Source organism: Streptopelia decaocto (genome assembly GCF_964273445.1).
Source record: "Streptopelia decaocto genome assembly, chromosome: 14".
In the NCBI taxonomy this organism is placed as follows: Eukaryota; Metazoa; Chordata; class Aves; order Columbiformes; family Columbidae; genus Streptopelia; species Streptopelia decaocto.
Genome location: NC_138669.1, coordinates 5,357,583 through 5,375,725, shown reverse-complemented (window position 1 = coordinate 5,375,725; position 18,143 = coordinate 5,357,583). Strand labels below are relative to the sequence as shown.

Sequence of the window (18,143 nt, the reverse complement as noted above, 5' to 3'; positions counted from 1 at the left end):
TTGTGGAGACAGAGAAAGGGACAAAGTGGCTGGAGGGAAACCGGCAGACAGACACACTGATACCCCTGCCACCGCCCCGGAGCCACCAGTTTACTGTGAGAGAATGAGGAGCACAAGGTATTTGCAACCAAAGTGTTACAACCGAGACAGACTCTTGTCACAGCACTCACAGCGAGGTCCGTACACCTGCTGAGCACCCAGTGACAGGCACAGCTGATCTGGAGGGGAGCAACGGCAAACACAGCGGCATAATGGATCCTGGTTGTACTCAAGCCGTCAAGTGTCAAAAATGCAACAAGACGTTTTTCCTGTCTTTTTATTAAAAAGTAATGTCCTCTTGTTAACAGCACAGAGAGAAAAAAAAAGCTACAACACAAACCGCCTGGGACACAGAAAATCCTCGACTCCAAGAACAGTGCTTGCTTAACTTCTCTGGGCTGTCTGCAGGAAGCCCACAGACTCTAAGGCTGTGATGGGAGGATGACATTGTTAAGAGATGTTTTGTGTTCTGGTATCAAAGTATGTTACTGGTTAAAAACACCGTGAAGAATCACTGGCCGATTTTCTGCTCAACTGTCTGCTGCTGCTTTCAAAGTGTTGAAAAAAAGTACAAAATTATGGTATTGCATCTTGGCACTGCCTCTCCCCCCTGGCTGGACAAACCTGCAGCCAACAGGGAGATGAGGTTTGCGGAGCAGACGCTCACCCCGGGGAGGGCCGGCAGCACCTCAGCACAGCGGCAGCTGAGCTGGGGGCTCCAGTAACCAACTGTCCCAAAGCAGGATCATAAGAAAAGGAAATTCATGTGCCAAATTTAACAGATTGATCTTAACACTGACCAGTGGGTGCAGGAAAATCGACAGACCATTTGCAATGTCTGCCTCAGCTAGAGGCTCGTGTTTCAGATCTGGTGCAGCGCTCAGACCAAACATGCTGGGCATGGTGAGGAGCAATTCTCTGCCTTTGCCAGGACACAACGGCACAGCCCCGGGGTACTGAGCAGTGGCCAGACCTGTGCTTCAGGAGCTCAGCTCCATCACTACCAATGGACTTGCCAACTGCCTTATATACCATAAAAAAAAAAAAAAAGAAAAAAAAAAAAAGAAAAAAATGCAAAGAAAAATAGTGCCCATTCCAAAACAGGGGCTTCTCCAAGAACGCCCGGTCAGGGTACCGCTCTGTTCAGTCCCGTTTCATTTCCTCATCGCTGACCCAACACCACAGTAAGACCATTCAGCGAGAGCAGGCTGCACTGTGATGGGGAGATGCACCAGCTGCTGGGAGTGAGGAAAACGCAGCAGGGCTGTCACTGCAGCAGCTTCTGGGACTGGACAGAACAACCGAATATTCACAGTGGCTCTGAGCACCTCCTGCCACTGAGACAACAGAGCACACTCCTGCAAACACTGCTAACCAGACCGAGGTGAAGACGGGCAGCACGAGCAACAGCAGCGATGCCACTGGGCTGCACTCTCACCGAAACAGAGAGGACATGCACATCCAGGGGCACGTGTCCCATGTCAGGGACAGGGGACTCTTGAACAGCTCTAAGTATGGAATGACAAAGGGGAGGGGAAAGGGCCAGGCAGGTTCAGCAGTGTCACTGATAGGAACCCATGGGCTGCTGGGCAGGGGGCCCTGCTCGCCCCTGGCCCACAGTTTGGCTCACCAGGTGGGAGAGCGCACGACCGCTCTGGATAAGGGTGTCCAAGGCCTTCTGTACGCTGGGGTTGTCAAAGTTGATCCCAGAAGATACTGGTCTCTGAGCAGGTACATTGCCAGGTGCAGGGAGGCGATTTGGGTGCTGACCATAGAGCGACTGAGCTTGTGGAGGAGCTCCAGGTCTTGGACCTGCATTTCTTGAAGGGCCTTGGAGGGCAGGAAGCTGTGTGCTCGGAGTCTGCAATCTCTGCTGAGCCTGGTTTAAATTTCCCACACTCATCGGTGTGGGCCAGGCCTGACCACTGGCTGTGTTAGCAAAGTTCTGGTTTGGAGTGCCACCTGAAACGCCCACAGGGGCTGCAGAACTGCTGTTTGCTACAGCAGCTGCTGTCCCACTGTTGAAGAGACTGAGGATTTTTGCTTGAAGCTCCTGCTGAGGATTAGAAGAGGACGCTGGAACAGAAGGAGCAGAGCCCAAAGGCTGTGAACTCTGAAGAGCCTGAGAGCTGGGAAGGCTGGACTGACTGCCCAGAGATGGTCCTGAAGGTGCCCCCAAAGGCTGTCTTGACATGGGCGCTGGGAAAGAAAGGAAAGAAGGTTAAAGCTCTGCAACTGCCCTTGAAGGGGCACCTGAAGAAAACTAGTGAAAGAACTGCCAAAGACACCCGCATCAATGAACAGACACCCTATGGGGAAACCAAACCACTCAACAGAACTGCTGCCCTTTGTGTAGCGACAAAACCAGTGACAGCAGCCCTGTACCTTCCCCAAGAGAATGCAGAGCCACAGTTCTTTCACATGAAACACAGGAATCTCCTCAGGAGCCCCAAGGACACATCCATCTCCGCAAAATGAGGTGCTGTATCAGGAGTTATGGCACTGGGACTCCTCTGCAGCCCCAGGAGTGTTTTCGGGTCCCAGCTCACAGAGCTCACAAACCAGATAGGGTCTGGGGCTGAAGAACTTACCCTGAGGAGAATCAGCGCTTCCCCTCAGTAACCGTTCCTTCCGGTCTCTCAAGTAATTAATGACTTTATCAAGCTCCTTAGCGGTTAGATAGCGGTTGTCTGCCAGCAGGTTCAAGAGAGTCTGGATGCCGGGCGGGTGCCCCCCCCGGACGCCCTCATCCGCGGGGGGTGGGCGCTCCTGCAGCACCGCTTCATCTGCCATCTTGGCCGCCTGCCGTGCGATCTCCTCGCGCTCCTTTTCCCGGCACTCGGTTTTGTAGCGCTCGTAGTTCCTTGCCACCAGCACCATGGCATCAGCTTGGGGCATGTTGCGGTGTTCTGCGCAAGGAAAAAACACGTGTCAGGTAACCCAAAGCGGCGTTAACGCGCGGTGCCTCGCCCTGCACACACAGCACGTCCCACTCTGCTGGCAGGCATCGCTTTGGGATCGCAAGCCTGGGCTTGGGAAGCTCCTACAGCAACGCTGCCATTTCCTGAGCCCACAGAAGGCTCAAGGCCTCACCCAGCAAGGCCAACCTTCTCCTCCATGGCCAAGGGCTATGAGAAGTTTTTGTATCAGACCAAGAAGTGTCTTTCTTGCCTCTCACCCAACTAAAAGGGAAAACAGCTCCCTCTAGCTCTCACATAATTCTCCGTGCTCCAAGAGGAGACGGTTCCAGCCATTTGACTGCTAAAGCCTTGGACAGATCCAAAACTTGCCCTCTGAAGGTTGCTGGGGTACAAAATTTGCCCCAAGATTCAAAGGCCGGTGATGTTATGTGCTAAGAACGCAGCTGAGATTCTCTCTTAGTAGAAATTAGACAGTCCTTCTGATAAGGGACAAAAAAAGTATTATGGAAACTTGTAAATAATTATATTCGCATGCGTGACATGGTATCAAGTAATTAATAACTACTTATGTCACAGTAAGATGAACTTTGTCCTGTGTGACCCTGCTTGACAGCAAGTGTTCTAATGCAGCACTCCGAGCAGCTCAGAGCAACCAGAGAGTGACATGGCACACAGAGACCTCAGTACCTTGTGGGGTGCCAAACATGATGTTAACAGTACAAGAGCGGTGAACTTGGTGCTGCTGGGTGATGACAATGGCAAAAGGAGACCCTCCTCTGCTGACATCGTCCAGGGCTTGCGTCAGTGACATCTCCGTGTTGAGGAAGATCAGGTCCACCACCATGCCCAGGTCCCGCACCTTCCGCCCCACCGACTCCGCGTACTCCCTGCCGGAGCAGAGCCAGAGTTCAGTCAGTCCTGCAAAACGAACCCTGCTGCATATCCCCTCCCCTCAGCTCACACTCGCCAAACTTCACAGTGTTTAACAGGACAGTACCAAAGCAATCTTGTTACGATAATATCAAAGCCCGTACCCTACCCTTATTTTGATCTGAATCAGTCAGTTCACTTTAACTGAAAGAGATTACAAACCAAGCCTCAGCTTAGCTGAGAAACAGAGCGTTTGCAAAGGGATTTACACTATTATAAATTCACTCACATATAAATATGTTGAAACCAAACTCATTAAATAAGTTATGCCTGAAGAGATCCAAGGGGTACAGAGCAGAACAGCCAGCACATAGGAGTTGGTTACCGGTGCTGTGTTCAGTATCCTAACTGCTCCAACGTGCCCTGTCCTAATTCACTGCAGCACAGACCAATTAATTTTCAGAGGATAACTACCCATCCATAAACATTCAACTTCCAAATACATTTTCTCTTGCTATTTTGTTCTCCTAGCTGGTTTCTGCTCTAACCCAACATCAACTGTCCCACAGGCTTCCCCTTCCAAACCCAAACCACAGCTCCCACAGTTGAGCTTAAAGCTTTCACATCTTTTTTTAAGCTGCCATACTAACTGCACATGCATTCTGAGAAATGTAGTCTGTGTGTGACCACACTTTCTGAAAGAGGTTCAATTTATCATCTTTGGATGTGAACTTTGTGATTAAACCTTTTCCCCTGCCAACTGTCCTGTTAAGGATTCCCAAGCTATGTCAATCATGTATCTAAGTCACTTGGGAGTCACCTTTCAACAGGTCTACAGTAGGTGACATCAGTGCTTCAATACCAAAGATTTATTAATGTGCTCCAGCTCTTACAGTTTGTAAAGACACGGACACCAGTGGTGCCACCGTCACAGCCTGTCCCGCTGTCCCCGGCACAGGGCACCTCTGTTCCCAGCACAGTGCCCACTCTCCAAACTAACCACACAGTAACATTTTAGGCACGAGTTCCTTTGAGTCAAAAAATTGCTTCGAGTCCTGACATTCCAGGAGAAAGCACGCCATTCTCCAGGGATGCGCATTTCTCTCTAGATTAACACTCCTGCATTCAGCACACCAAAAACCCACCCTGTGTTTGGGGAGGTACGCCTCACAAGTGCTCAGACGGCCACATGAGATGGCCCTGGTTACCCTTTACACATGCTGTTGGTATCATTCACGACCACTTTCAGCAGGGATTTTAAACATCATCCATGTCAGGTTGATGGTATGGACGGGTACCTGACCTTGAATCCACTCTGACAGGAGCGCTGAAATGTACACCCCCCGCCTGCACCCCAACACTGCTCTGTGTTACCTGCTCACTGCCACATATTGATAATTCCATATTGGTCATCCATGAATAACAAGTACAGGCCACTACAGCCTGTCATGACAGCAGGCTGATACGAAGGGTAGGTAGAAAAGCATCAGGACAAAGTAGAGTGGTAAGTGACAAATAGGCAATAAGCGTAAAGCACAAGATACAAAATGTCTCCATCTCATCAACACGTATTCCCAGAACAGCGACAGGAGTGGTGGCTCTACAGTCGCGCTCCCCAACCTGTAAGACAGTCTCAAGGCCAGACTAAGCTTAATTCCATTTTCTTCTACCATGCAATAATAAAATTGGTCATAACTATTTTCTTACTTTGTCTGTTTATTCACCACTATCACAGAACAATCCACAGGTCTCTCCGCGTCAAAACGTCTCTTGATTTCCTCGTAGTACTGGCGGTAGAGCTCCTCTCGGCGCCGCTCCTCACGCTTCAGGCGGTCTGAAAGCAAGTCACAGGGACAGAACAAATAACGTCCTTTGGACCTGTTTGGAACAATGAGGTGCACACAGCCAGCCTGTCCATCTCCGAACACCCCGTGTCACTGAGCGCTACGCACTGGGCACTGCTGGCATCTCTTGCATCCTCACAGAGGGACAATGTGAATCTGCCTGTTACAACCTGACAGGTACTCACCGTCTGAATTCCCTGGTGCTCTATCAAAATGCTCTTTGTAACGGTCGTAGTAAGAGTCATCCTTCCGCCGATAGTAGTCTTCACGGCGAAGGTAACGGTCATAACCTTCATCTCGTCTGCAACATTGACAGAAGAACAAGGGTTTCCATGCTCCAGCACGATCTCAGGCAGTAACTTTGGTCAATGCATCACACACCTTCTTCCAGTTCAGTTTCTGAAGTACCCACCTGCTCCCCACAAGACACAAAGCAGGCACCCAATGTCCCCAGCCAGAGAATCTTAATGCCTGACACCACTCAAACCAGGACAGCCACTGCGGCAGGATCGCCATATAAACGTGTTGGCAAATACAATCCCGGGGAAATTACCTGTACATGGGATCCCGAGGGTCTCTCATATCCCGTGGATCCCTGTATCGGTCGTACAGCGGCTCCCGTGGGTCCCGAAGATCTCTGACATCACGAGGGTCCCGCAAGTCTCTCGGATCCCTGATATCCCGTGGGTCTCGTAGGTCCCGGTGATCTCTGGCATCACGCATGTCTCTAGCTCGAATATCTCGGGGGTCTCTGGAATCTCGCCCATTTCTACCATCTCTGGGGTCTCTCCGTGGGCTCCCCCGCAGCGGGGAGCGGTCACGTCTGCCATCACGGCCATCCCCGTAGACATACGGCTCTCTGCGGAAAACACCAGGGAATTCTATCAGACTGCTAACAGCACGAGCACCGTCACCCCCAGGTCTCTCACCTGAGGTGCCAAAATGACCCTGCTCTCAGCAGCTCAATCCTCCCTCCTAGCCTGCAACTGCAAGAATTGCCCAAAAAGCATATTTGTTGAAGCAGCCTCAAGAAGCTTCTTAATTCTGATGTTTATCACAGCCAAACAAGACCCAAAAAGCTCCTTAATGGAGCATCACTAAGAGTGTAGAGCACCTGTGGAAGAAGTGAACAGGCACCTCAGAAACCACCGTTTTAAGGCCTCCAGCCTCCAGTGTCAGCCACAGGTCATCTACCAAACATGGTTTTACAAATTCAGTGAGAGAATTCAAGGTGCTGGAGCCTAATAACCACAAATATGCAACACTCAGGAGCATTCAAGGGATCCATTAAAGTCACCAGTTAATGACAGAACACCTGAAATAATTTGTTATTTGTATATGATTTTAAAAGGAGCTTGTTGTGACAAAGACACTGTAGGTTCCACGGTGTGGTTGGGTTTGTGCTGCTAGCAGAAAGCAACAAGAGCTACCGCCGGGTCCTGGATTTGCAGGGACAGTTTCCATAGAAAGCCAGTCTTATGCTCGCAACGCCCCACATCAGGAGGGCATAAACCAAGCCAGCATGGTGTCCTCAGCAGCAGCAGGCTCCATCATACCTGAACCATCCATCTCCTTCACACTTTGTACTGCACCGTCTTCGAAGGCAAGGCAGAATAACGTTCCAGTCTTAATATTTTCCCAAAACAGTAGGCTTTTTTCCAGGTCATCTTTTGTTTTCCAGGAAAAAAAAAAAGGTAACACAACATAACTTCATTGTAGTATAAGCAAAATATAAAAAAAATCTTGCAGAGAAACTACTAAGCTTCATGTGTTTGGAATGTTCGTTCCCCAAGATACTGACAACCATCAGAAAAAAGAAAAAACAGCTTTTTGAATCTTTTTATTTCCAAAACTTGACAGACTTTGAGTCCACTAGCAGCCTAATCTAGTTTATGAAAGGTAAGCAGAACACAGAGCATTCACGCAGCAGGCACCTGGGGAGCAGCGAGGCAGCAGGATCGAGTTCCGTGTCCGAGGACAACAGGAGGTGGATCTGCAGGGATGCGGTGGATCTGGGATAAAAGCAGAGCATGCCAGCTCCATGTATGTCAGATATGAAACATCTTGGGACAAACTACAGAGTTGCCACCAAGAGCATACTTAGCCTCCTCCTGTAGAAGAAACACCGTATTTGCACACCAGGTGTAAACTCCTCAGCCTCCTGGACACATAAATCCGACTTGTTTGTGATCTGTATTGTAACCACATCCCGTGACATATATCTGTCATCGACCCCTTCCCCCCAGCCTACAGTGAATGGTGGCAGAAGCTCAGGAGGAACTTCTGATTTGCTCCGATGGATGCCAAGTAACTGATCTTTCCGTAGCTGTAAAACCATATAGCAAAATAGTCAGATGCAGTGTAATTGTTTGGCATATGACATTTATTCCAGTTGGAGCGGAGGTGACCAGAACAGGTCACATTATCTGCAGAGACAAAATGGTGCAGAATGAACAACGCACAACTGCAACGAAGCACAGACGTGGCGCGGGTCCCCTCTGCTGCGGCACCTGCATCACTGCTCTGCTGCTCGCGGAGGAGGCACCACAGTCGCCGCTTCCACAGTCTGCTCCTGCAGCCGCTGGATCCTGCCGGCCCGGCACCGCACCTGGCATTGGCAGCCGTTGCTCGCACACCTGCAGTGCAGCCTAGAGTCCACTGCCCGCACCAGCACACCCACAGCTGTGCCCATGGGGCTGCTTGGGGCCTGCTGCTGGCAACCCAGGACAGTCGTGGTGTCTGCGGTGCCAGCTGGAATCCAGTGCCTGTCCCTGGCACCAAAGCCTTTGGCAGCCGCGGGGGTAGTGCAGTCCATAAGCCCATGCCCACGGTCACACACGTCCAGTGCTCCTCAGGGCACCTGCTCTCACACACATCAGGGTGACGCAGGTCCCGACACCCATGGCATCAGTGCTGCTGCCCAGCCCTCTGCAGCACGATCCGAGGACCAGTACTCGAGGCTGGGGTGTCCGCCCCGAACACCTGCATCACTGCTCCACACCCCCAGCATCATGCACCTGCAGTGCCACCGAGGCCAAAGACGTGCCACTGGTGCCTGTTGCTGTGCTGGCAGTGTTTCTGGGGCCTTGTGTCAGCACTTGGCACACCTGATACTGCCAAGCCTGCACCGGGACCCACCGCGTGCCTGAGGCACGGCCGGGCGATGCCCACGCCACAGTCTCTGCAGGAGCATTTGGCCCTGCGCAGGATAAGTGCATCACGACCCAGTGATGCCAAGGATGGCAGCTACTCCTGCTCTGGTTTATGGTGGTAGGTTTCTTGCACAGCAGATGCACACCTTACATCAAGCTGTAACCACAGGACATCTTCCTGCACTCCCTAGTAACACCATGGAAAGGAATGCAGAGTTGTCCTGTAACAGGACAGTCCTTGTCTCCAGTCGCCTGTGGCTTCACACACAGAGGACTTGCAGGAGCTGCACGTGTGGTGGCTGTGGCGGGTGGGAAAGCAGAAGCTGGCAGGTACACATCACTGTCACTGCGCAAGAGACGTCTGCTCTGCCTTGTGCTGCACCCACGCGCTCTCTTCCAGTCCCACTTCAGCACTGGAGCTCGCGACACCTGAAGAGGTAAGATCCCAAAGTCCTCTGTAGCATGGCACTGGGAACGCTACAGCCCCTCGGCCTTCCATAGATCCGTCTCAGCTTCCCTGAGATTTGAGGCAGGAGCAAACGTCAAGTGTATTCTTCCTGACAAGTCTCTTACAACCTGTACTGCAAACAACGCCTAGCTGTAGTAACAGCAGACACGAGGTTTCCCTCATGCCTCCGTGGTGTCAGACAGGCTTGGAGAGGTGGAGCAGCCACATCCCGACTGTCTCGCTCGAGCATCTCCGTTGGATTGGGGAGGTGGCAGGAGGGAAGAGACACAGACATTTAGCACAGGCCGCTGGGCTCATGCCCAGAAAGCCCGACCTTCCTAGTATAACTCACTGCTTCCAGGTACTTTACCTTCGTGCCGGACTGGACCTTGATGAAGCCTTATTCATATTTCTTCTTTCCACTGCTTTCTTAATATCTGTAAAGAATAATCAACCCATCTGTTCAATGCTATGGAACAAAAAAAAGATCATCAGCACAATTCAAATGAAAGCAACTTAAGCTCAACAACATCCAGATGGTGCAAGAAAAACCATTCAGCAGGGAGACATTGTCACTTTGACAATTTTTTATTAAGTTTAGATAGTACAACATAATTAAATTTTCATGGATTTCTCCGATTTCAAAATAGGGTGGACAGCTTGGGTGAAGTTTTAACCCTTTATGTTCAGGCCTACAGTCAGACTCTTCATTCCATAAGAGAACCTCTTTCTTCTGCAGTCCATGAGCAAGCAGAAAGCAGCTCACAGGCTCCAGGAGAAAAAGCAGAGCCTGCAAAGCCTCAAGAAAAGGAGCGGATGGCCAGCGCAGTCTCGCGTTCCCAGCCAGCCCTGTCCGGTGGAGCACACCCTACCCTTGCTGAACACACCCCCGGTTCTCAGGCGGCACATGCAGCCGGGACCAAGGAGCCCACGGCGCCAGCTCCCCGGAAACTCAGTGCCGTGTAACCCAAACACCGCTGCTAACGGAGGTGAACTGAGGCAACAGATCAGGAATCTGAAAATGGGTTGGCTTCAGAGCATCTCCATGGAAAACACCATGAAGTGAAATACAAGGAAGTAAGAAAGAGCTGGAGAAACAGTCTTGTCCTCAGCCAGAAACGGTGGAGTCTCCCCGAGCTGGCAGGGCCCGCACAGCTCTGCTGTGATGAAAGCAAACGTCCTGCACCAGCCATTGATGAGAAATGGTGTACTGGGGCGGCAGGAACACACAGAAAGGACTGCAGATGTTTCACTCTTAAAACCTTTTAAGGAAAAGAACAAACCACCCTAGGTCCTGTCTGCTCCCTGACAATCTATTAGCAATTAAAATTTCTTATTAGCTATTTACATTAACTATTTTCAAACTCTTGCAAGTGAATAAACATGCCACGATATCTTTAGACAGACTCAGTCTTCTGTAACATTCCAAACTATCCTTCATTACTTGCAAGATTTAAATTGGAATTAAGGGGTTAGTTCTAATTTGTACTCTCGTTGTCAATCAAGAAGCAGTGCGTTCTCTTTTCTGGGGGGAGAGGCGAGCGCAATGAACATTCACTGCAGCGCAGAACAACGTCCCGGAGCAGCCGCAGCCTCTCCAGAGCAGGGGCAGCTGCACTGGCTGCTGCCAGAGATGAAATCCCATGGACATTTATTCCCTACACAGTTTGACTCATTACAGATATGAAAACACTTCTGTCAATTTGTGGAAGTATTAGTATAATGCAACATTGGAGTTAAACTCTCCCAAAGCCTCTTACCATCTCATGTTATTAGCAATTATATTTAATACTCAGACTGCATAACTGCGGAAACTGTTCTCCTTGCGTTTATTTAGTTGAGAATTTCCCCCCCACCTTAAAGTCAAGTATTATCTTTAAGCAAGACACTATCTGCTTTCTTTGGTTTAAGATTATTTTTATTTTCTGTTTTAATATGCCATTGCAGAAAACTATTATGATTTTTACACTCAATACCATACATTTCTTTCAAATTAAAAAAAAAAAAGTATTTAAATCTGAACAAAAATATTTGACTAGAACAAAAACCACCTTTGACAGGGATCCTTCTCTTGTGCAAAACAAACAGATTTAATAACATTTTATTTAATGCCAACAGCATTTACATGTTAAGTATTTTAACACTGACAAAACTTCCGAGGGGGAAAAAAAAAGTCTTCTGTCCTGAAGGATTTTGAGATGACAGGGCCACTGCAACCATACAGTGTGACCTCCTGAACCAACACAGGTGACAGTTTCTTGAATTACATTCCTATCTCAAGTGCAGCAGTGGCACTGAAGTGGAGCTTCTCTTTTAGCAAAACATCCAATTCCAATTTAAAAGTCTCCAGAGCACAGAAACCACCAAAGCTCCAATAAGTTATTCCAGAATTAAATGGCTTTGCTGTTAAAAAAGCTATTTATTTCCATTTAAGGACTTGTCATACTTATGCCTACTAGATGAAAACTCTCTCGTCTCCAGTCTGCCTGTAACACACAGATCACATCACTCCTGTATCCTGAGGCGTTTGCTAGGGCTTGTTCTTCAACTCTTTAAGACTTTTTCAGATTTTTCTGAGGCTTCTCCAAGGCACATTACCCTGTTTGAAGCAGGCACAGCAGCACTGAGCAGCCCCCAGTCCCACCCCCTCCCTGTAGTTCTGTGTCCCTGCAGCTCACTGGGCTGAGCCTCTCTTCAGGCTTTACTGACAGCTCAGCTCTGCTGGCACCGGCTTAGGAACAAGGTCAGCTCATTTCACCATCACTGACTCAACCTTCATAATTTCATTCTCTTTGTAAAACATTATTGTGTGTTTGCTTTCCAAGTCACTGACAACAGCACTTTGTGGCCAGGAATCCATTTTTCCAGGGCACCACTCAAAGCGCTGAGCAATTCCATCTATGCGACACCAAGATTCATTTGAAATCCATTTAACCCTATCTTGGTTTTAATTGTTCTAGTTTATTAATCAAATCAAATGCCTTACAGAAGATAATGTCCCTTTCAGCCATAAAACTGGCAGTACCGTGAGTCAGCCAGGGCTTACTTGGCATTACTGAACCCCTCAGTGAGGTGAAGCCCGTTTGCCGTGGGCCCGGCCGCTCACCCCGGCACGGCCACAGGCCCGTGTGGGCGCTGCAAACCCTGTTTCCAAGGCTGTGGAAACCCAACACTAACACCTCGCAGGGCTTCACATCACTGAGCCGCACAGGCGCTGGTTTGCTGGAGAGGGGTACTTTTGATAGCTGTTCCTTCACCTTTTTCAGTTTGCTACTGAAATGGAAATTATATGAAAAACAACTTCTGCTTCTTCAAAAACAGAGAGCAGGAACATTAACTGAAGGCTAGGTGGGACCTTCCCGTTAGAAATGTTATCATTTCCAGACAGTTACACCTCAGCTTCTAGAACAGCCACGGTTGTTCCTGCTCAAGCTCTCAGACTTTACCAATGTCAGCCATAATTTCTTCTTGTATTCTACCCTCCTTGCCTACTTGCCTCTATTTCCACCTTCGGGCTCATATTTGCTGCTGTGTACACATCTGCCCAAAAGTCATTTTCATTCCTTTCTAAGTCAAACCACTTTTCTTCAAATTAGCATAGGCTTCCTTCAAAAGTCATTTTTTTGCTTGCATTTAATAGATTACTCTTAGATTTCTAACCATTTGTTTCTGTTTAAGTTTGCTCCCAATAGATTTAAGAGAATTATTTTCATCTCTATGGAAATGGCCTTTTGAAAGCACCTAGTATTTATCACACTACTTACAGATTGATTTTACATGTGCAAAAAATTAATCCAAGTTACGATTACTTATCTAACAAGGCACTAAGTGCTGTGACCAATTTCTCTGAACCTGTCAAGATGAAGCTCAATATTGCTTTACAAATGTTTTTAAAACTACACGCATGAACTGTTTCTTACACAGTGTAATAGAGCTTTTGAAATACTAACACATCAAAATAACTTCAGATCAAGACTTGGACAGCAAGAGAAAACACTGCAGGTGAACCACACAGCACTGACAGCAAATAACTCGGAAGGCAAATCCATAGCCCATCAAGTGATTCAGAGTAATGGCAGGCAGGTCTCACACAGCGCTCTGTCCAGAGCTTCACACCAAAGCACCTTCTACCGAACACATGCTGGGTCAGGAGAGCGCGGAGCAGTGGTCCTTACCTAATCTATACCCTTTATAAAGGCGACCATTCTCACCGGCCAGAGCGGCCTGGACATCTTCTAGATGGTCATACTGCACGAACCCATAGCCACGGTACATGCTGAGGGCTGGAAAAGTTAACAGCAGGGCAAGAGCAGTTACATGACGGGACAGACTCCCCGCACCCCAGCCGTCACACGCCCCAGCAATGGACATCAGTGTCCCTGGAAACCCGCGTCTGCCAGGGCCAGAAGGCAGAGCTCAAACACTCTGAAATACATTACACGGATCAGCTGCCTTCTGACAAGGCAGTGACCAAAATACAGCCCAGCAAGTGACCCATTTGATGAAGAAACTAGGAAAGCATACTGTAACATCACCCTGCAACCCCAAAAGCTGAAGCAGAGCTGATACATACACGTTACATTTCAGCTGTATCGAAGGAATTGCTTTTCAGAGAAAGTGCAGGCAGAGGAAATTACCATTAAAAGGTCACTTCTTAGGAGCAACATCAGTAACTCCTCTCATCGTCATCAAACAGCACTTGACAAGCATGAAAGTTATATTTCTCACTGAATTCCCAGCCACAAAAAGGCATAAGATAATATACTAACCCCTGATTTTGCCATATTTTGAAAATAGCTCTTCCATTTCTTCACGAGTCATGTGGTCTGTGGGCAAATTGCCGACAAAAAGTCTTCTCTCTAAATCCCGAGGCTTGGTGCTGTTAGTGAAGTCGCTCTGATTGATGCTATTGCTCTTGCGTCCTTGAGCCATTTTGCTTTTGTCCCAAATCCAACTCTTCGCAAAAAAGAAAAACGGCCATGCATATAATTTCAATCCATGACATTAAAATTAAACTGGAACAAGATTAAACTTAACAGCTTTGCAGACTAGAAGCCAACTGGGTCTGCTTGACGCAATCTTCACTCCAGAGAAATTTAATACAGGGGATACAGAGGTCTGGAAAAATCGTATAGCGCAGCATTTTGGTTGAGCTTTTCTGTGATACCAAAAGGTAGCAAACCTAATTATTTCGTGGATAAGTTTTAATGGTTTAACTCCAAACTAAGATAGAAATAAAACTCATTTTCCACTAAAACATCTTAACTTCAAGCTTTTCAATACACCCATTGTTGTCACATCTATTTCTTTAGTCCACTGGAAAGAAGTGTTGAAATTTATGCAATATTTTAATGCACGGAGAGGAAACACTCATCACAACATTGCATAACGGGACTCAAATATTTCAATGCAGGCTCTGAATGAGGAAGCACAGTTTAAATGCTCTCAATGACCATGCTCAGATCACTTTACTACGTGTGAAACCTGAACTTTCCAACCCCAGAAAACACAGTTTCTCCCTCATCCCCCTCCTGGTCCCCACCGAAACATCGGCTCCCACAGCAGGCGGGTCCACAGCTGGAACGTACCCACCCAGGTCGATGCCATACCGGCATCTCATCCCCACATAGGAGCACGCTTGGTCACCCACACCAGGCAGGCAGAGTGGGAACACCTGAACCTGCACAGACCTACCCAGAGAATCACAGCAAAAAACCTCAAACAAAAAAACCCCAACATAGCATATTCTACCAAGCCATCAAAAAATCCCACCAAACCTCACCCAGGATTCATACTTTCTAGTTAGAAAGTTATCATTATGTAAAGCTTATTAAAAAAAAAAATACATACAAACATGCTGAAACTTTCAAGAAGAACTTCAAAAGTTTGAAAACTATTTGACAAAGTCGTCATACTTCCTAAAAGTTCATGTGCAGAAATGCAACATGCAAGAAACCTGGCAAAAGAAAACTGATGAAATTGAGTATATCAACAGAAACTTCTGCTGTTAGTCACAAGATGCCAACAGCCACTACACTCCCTAACAGCAACATCTATTCATTACAATTTGAAAGTAGCCTCTACATAATCAAGTCAAACATCCAAAAATACAAAACAGTTTTACATAAATACTTCTACAATGCTTAAGTGGCATGAAAGATACGCCTACTCCAGATTTGAGACACAAAATTTTGTTTGTTTTTGTTTTTTAAGATCAATCAACTGTACGTTTGTATCACTTTTCTCCTTTTAGGAAACCCTGCAGGGACCGGAGGCTAAAAACGCCCAGTAAACGTTTTAAAATTAACTGAACCGCCAGAACAGGGAGGACAAAAAAAAACCCAACACTGAAACCAAAATCAAACAAAAAAGTCATTTATTCTGCCATATTTGCCTCACTCCTCCTGTAAGTTTGTCTGCACACACCATTTAACCTTCCCTGTCAGAAGTACCAAATCTTGTTCCATTTTTCTGTACAGAAGCACTAGACTTCTATTCTACTATTGCAGCTCAAATTCTTTTCAGCTGAGGGGAAAGAAGTTTTTAGAATTCTCCCAAAATGGTGAAGTGGCTTTAAAACACAGAAAGACCCATCCAGTCCGAGCCCCCCTTGGAGCAGGGTGGTGTGCAGGGTGGGTCCTGTTGTCACCAACACCGCGGGACGGGCCATGGAGCCCCAGCACAGCCCGTGGGACGTCACACAGGAGCTGTCACTGCTGCTGGCGGGACACGAAACTCGCGGTGTGAAAAGCAGTTAAGAAATATCCTTTTCTTTTTCTGAAGGGTGAGGATATAGTGGGTGATGACCAGGGAAGAGGGTGCAAGAGCTTTCCATATGAAGAAAAACAGGGAGCTATTTTCCCACTTGCAGGTCACTTTTAAAACAGCAATAAATCCCAAACACAGACTGAATTACTAGAGAACTTTCATAAAAGAGCATTTACTGCCTCTGACCATTTTCCACTTGGTAGGTTACACAGTAAAGGGCCACTCAGCAATCACAAGACCAGAATAACTGAACGTTGTCCCAGCTTTAGGCACGCTGCACCAGCCCACTGCGCACCTGGGCAGCGCAAAGACAGCAATCCCACACACGGGAACCGAGCAGGCCCTGCAGAGGGACAGTCCAGCTCCGGTTATTGCCAGTAAATCCTCTGGAAGTTCAATAAAGCCACATTTCCCCAAAAATCTCCTCTTGAAAACCGAAGTTATTAATAGTGCTACAGCTTCAGAAAGCGAGACAGAGCTGAAGCGGGATGTTGAAACTGATGTGACACAAGTGAAACATCACACAGAGTCTGCAAAAAGTTCCCGGGCAAAGCAAAAGCGCAGCCGGCGCCGCAGGATGGAGAGGGGCCGAAGAGCTGCCAGCGGCCCCCGGGCAGCGCCCGGTGCCGGTCCCGGCCGGACACGCCCCCGGGCAGCACCCGCACCCCCGGGTCGCAGGCAGACGCGGAGCTGCCCCCGGGGAACATTCGCACGGGGAACGGCCGCCCCGCCCCGGAGCTACTGCGGGGACGGAGCCGCACCGGGCGCTTCCCCCGGCCGGGCCCCCGCGGCTCCTCAGGCAGCGCAGGGGAAACCGGGAACCGAGCTGCACTGCGGCCGCGGCATCGCCCCGGGCCCGCTCTCCCGCCACAGCCGCACCCCCGCGCTCGCCTCCGTTATCCCCGCGCACCGGCCGGGCCTGGCGGAACAGCCCCGGCGAGCTGCGGGCCCTGCCCGGACGCCCGGGCGGGAGGCGGAGGCGCCGCCCGCCCGCAGGCCGCGGGGCTCACCCGGCGCGGCGCCGGGAAGGACTCGGCCCTCCGCAAGATCGCTGTGGTCCGTCTTCAATCCGCCCGCTCCGCCGCCCGGAGCCGCGGGCCCCGCCGCCCCCCGCTGCCTGCCGGCCGGACTTACCGCCGCGCCGGGCCCGCTCCGCCTCAGGCCGCCGCCCGCCAGGACAAAGGCGCCAACTGCCGCTGCCGCACGGCACCGTCGCAAAGCGGAGAGAAAGCCCCACCGGGAACGACGCCGCCTCACGCTTTGCGGCGCGCTGACGTACGGCCCGCCGCCATGCCTGCCGAGGCACGGGCCCGGCTTGCCTAGCTCCCAGCATGCCCCGCGAGCCGCCGGCACCGCAAGGCAGGCTGGGATTTGTAGTCCCGGGCGCTGCGGGCCGAGGCCGCTGGGTGGCGCCAGCAGACCCCGCGCGGGCGGGACGGACGGGGCGGGTGCCCAGGACCGGGACCGGGACCGGGATCGGGACCGGGCGGCCGGGGCTCCCACTGCCTGAGCAGCTCCAGCTGGGCGACGACCACCGGGCCCTGCCGCCCCCGGGCCGCTCGGGGCTGGATCAGGGCCGGGAGCGCCCGGAGTCACAAACTCGTCCCCTGTGCAGCCGGTGCCCTGAGCTGCGGGGACTTCCCAGGCCCAGCCGCAGGAGCTGGGCCCAGAAATCCCCTCCCCACCGTTCCCTCCGTGTGTCTGCCCTCGAGACTCCCCTGGGACCCTTCGCGCTCTCGAGTGCGTCAGTTTTGGGAAGTGAGGGCTGGACGGGGAATCCAGAGCACGCGGTCTCGGGGCTGCTCACCCACCGTGGCTGTCAGGGAAGCGCCCTGCCCGCCCTGCCTGCCCTGCCCTGCCCTGCCTGCCTGCCCTGCCCTGCCTGCCCTGCCCTGCCTGCCTTGCCCTGGCTGCCCTGGCCACGCTGCCTGCCCTGCCTGCCCTGCCCTGCCTGCCCTGCCCTGCCTGCCTTGCCCTGGCTGCCCTGGCCACGCTGCCTGCCGTGCCTGCCCTGCCTGCCCTGCCTGCCCTGGCCACGCTGCCTGCCATGCCTGTCCTGCCTGCGCTGCCTGCTCTGCCCGCCCTGCCTGCGCTGCCTGCC

General features: G+C 50.4%; 1 protein-coding gene across 3 annotated transcripts; it reads right to left on the bottom strand.

Moving 5' to 3' along the window:
* Nucleotides 1–301: 301 nt before the first annotated feature.
* Nucleotides 302–17,296, bottom strand: NCOA5 (nuclear receptor coactivator 5). Of its 3 annotated transcripts, XM_082065156.1 has the most exons (10): nucleotides 17,177–17,291; nucleotides 14,044–14,230; nucleotides 13,450–13,557; nucleotides 9,645–9,711; nucleotides 6,228–6,533; nucleotides 5,860–5,975; nucleotides 5,538–5,664; nucleotides 3,648–3,847; nucleotides 2,631–2,948; nucleotides 302–2,238 (listed from the first exon to the last, which is right to left on the bottom strand). In XM_082065156.1, exons 2-10 carry the CDS (start codon nucleotides 14,204–14,206, stop codon nucleotides 1,601–1,603), a joined length of 2,043 nt encoding a protein of 680 aa, XP_081921282.1. In that variant the 5' UTR covers nucleotides 14,207–14,230; nucleotides 17,177–17,291; the 3' UTR covers nucleotides 302–1,600. The 3 variants fall into 3 exon arrangements, with proteins under 3 accessions (XP_081921282.1, XP_081921284.1, XP_081921283.1); XM_082065158.1 differs by lacking the exons at nucleotides 13,450–13,557; nucleotides 14,044–14,230 and having other exon boundaries at nucleotides 17,177–17,296; XM_082065157.1 differs by lacking the exons at nucleotides 13,450–13,557; nucleotides 17,177–17,291 and having other exon boundaries at nucleotides 14,044–17,156.
* Nucleotides 17,297–18,143: the final 847 nt, after the last annotated feature.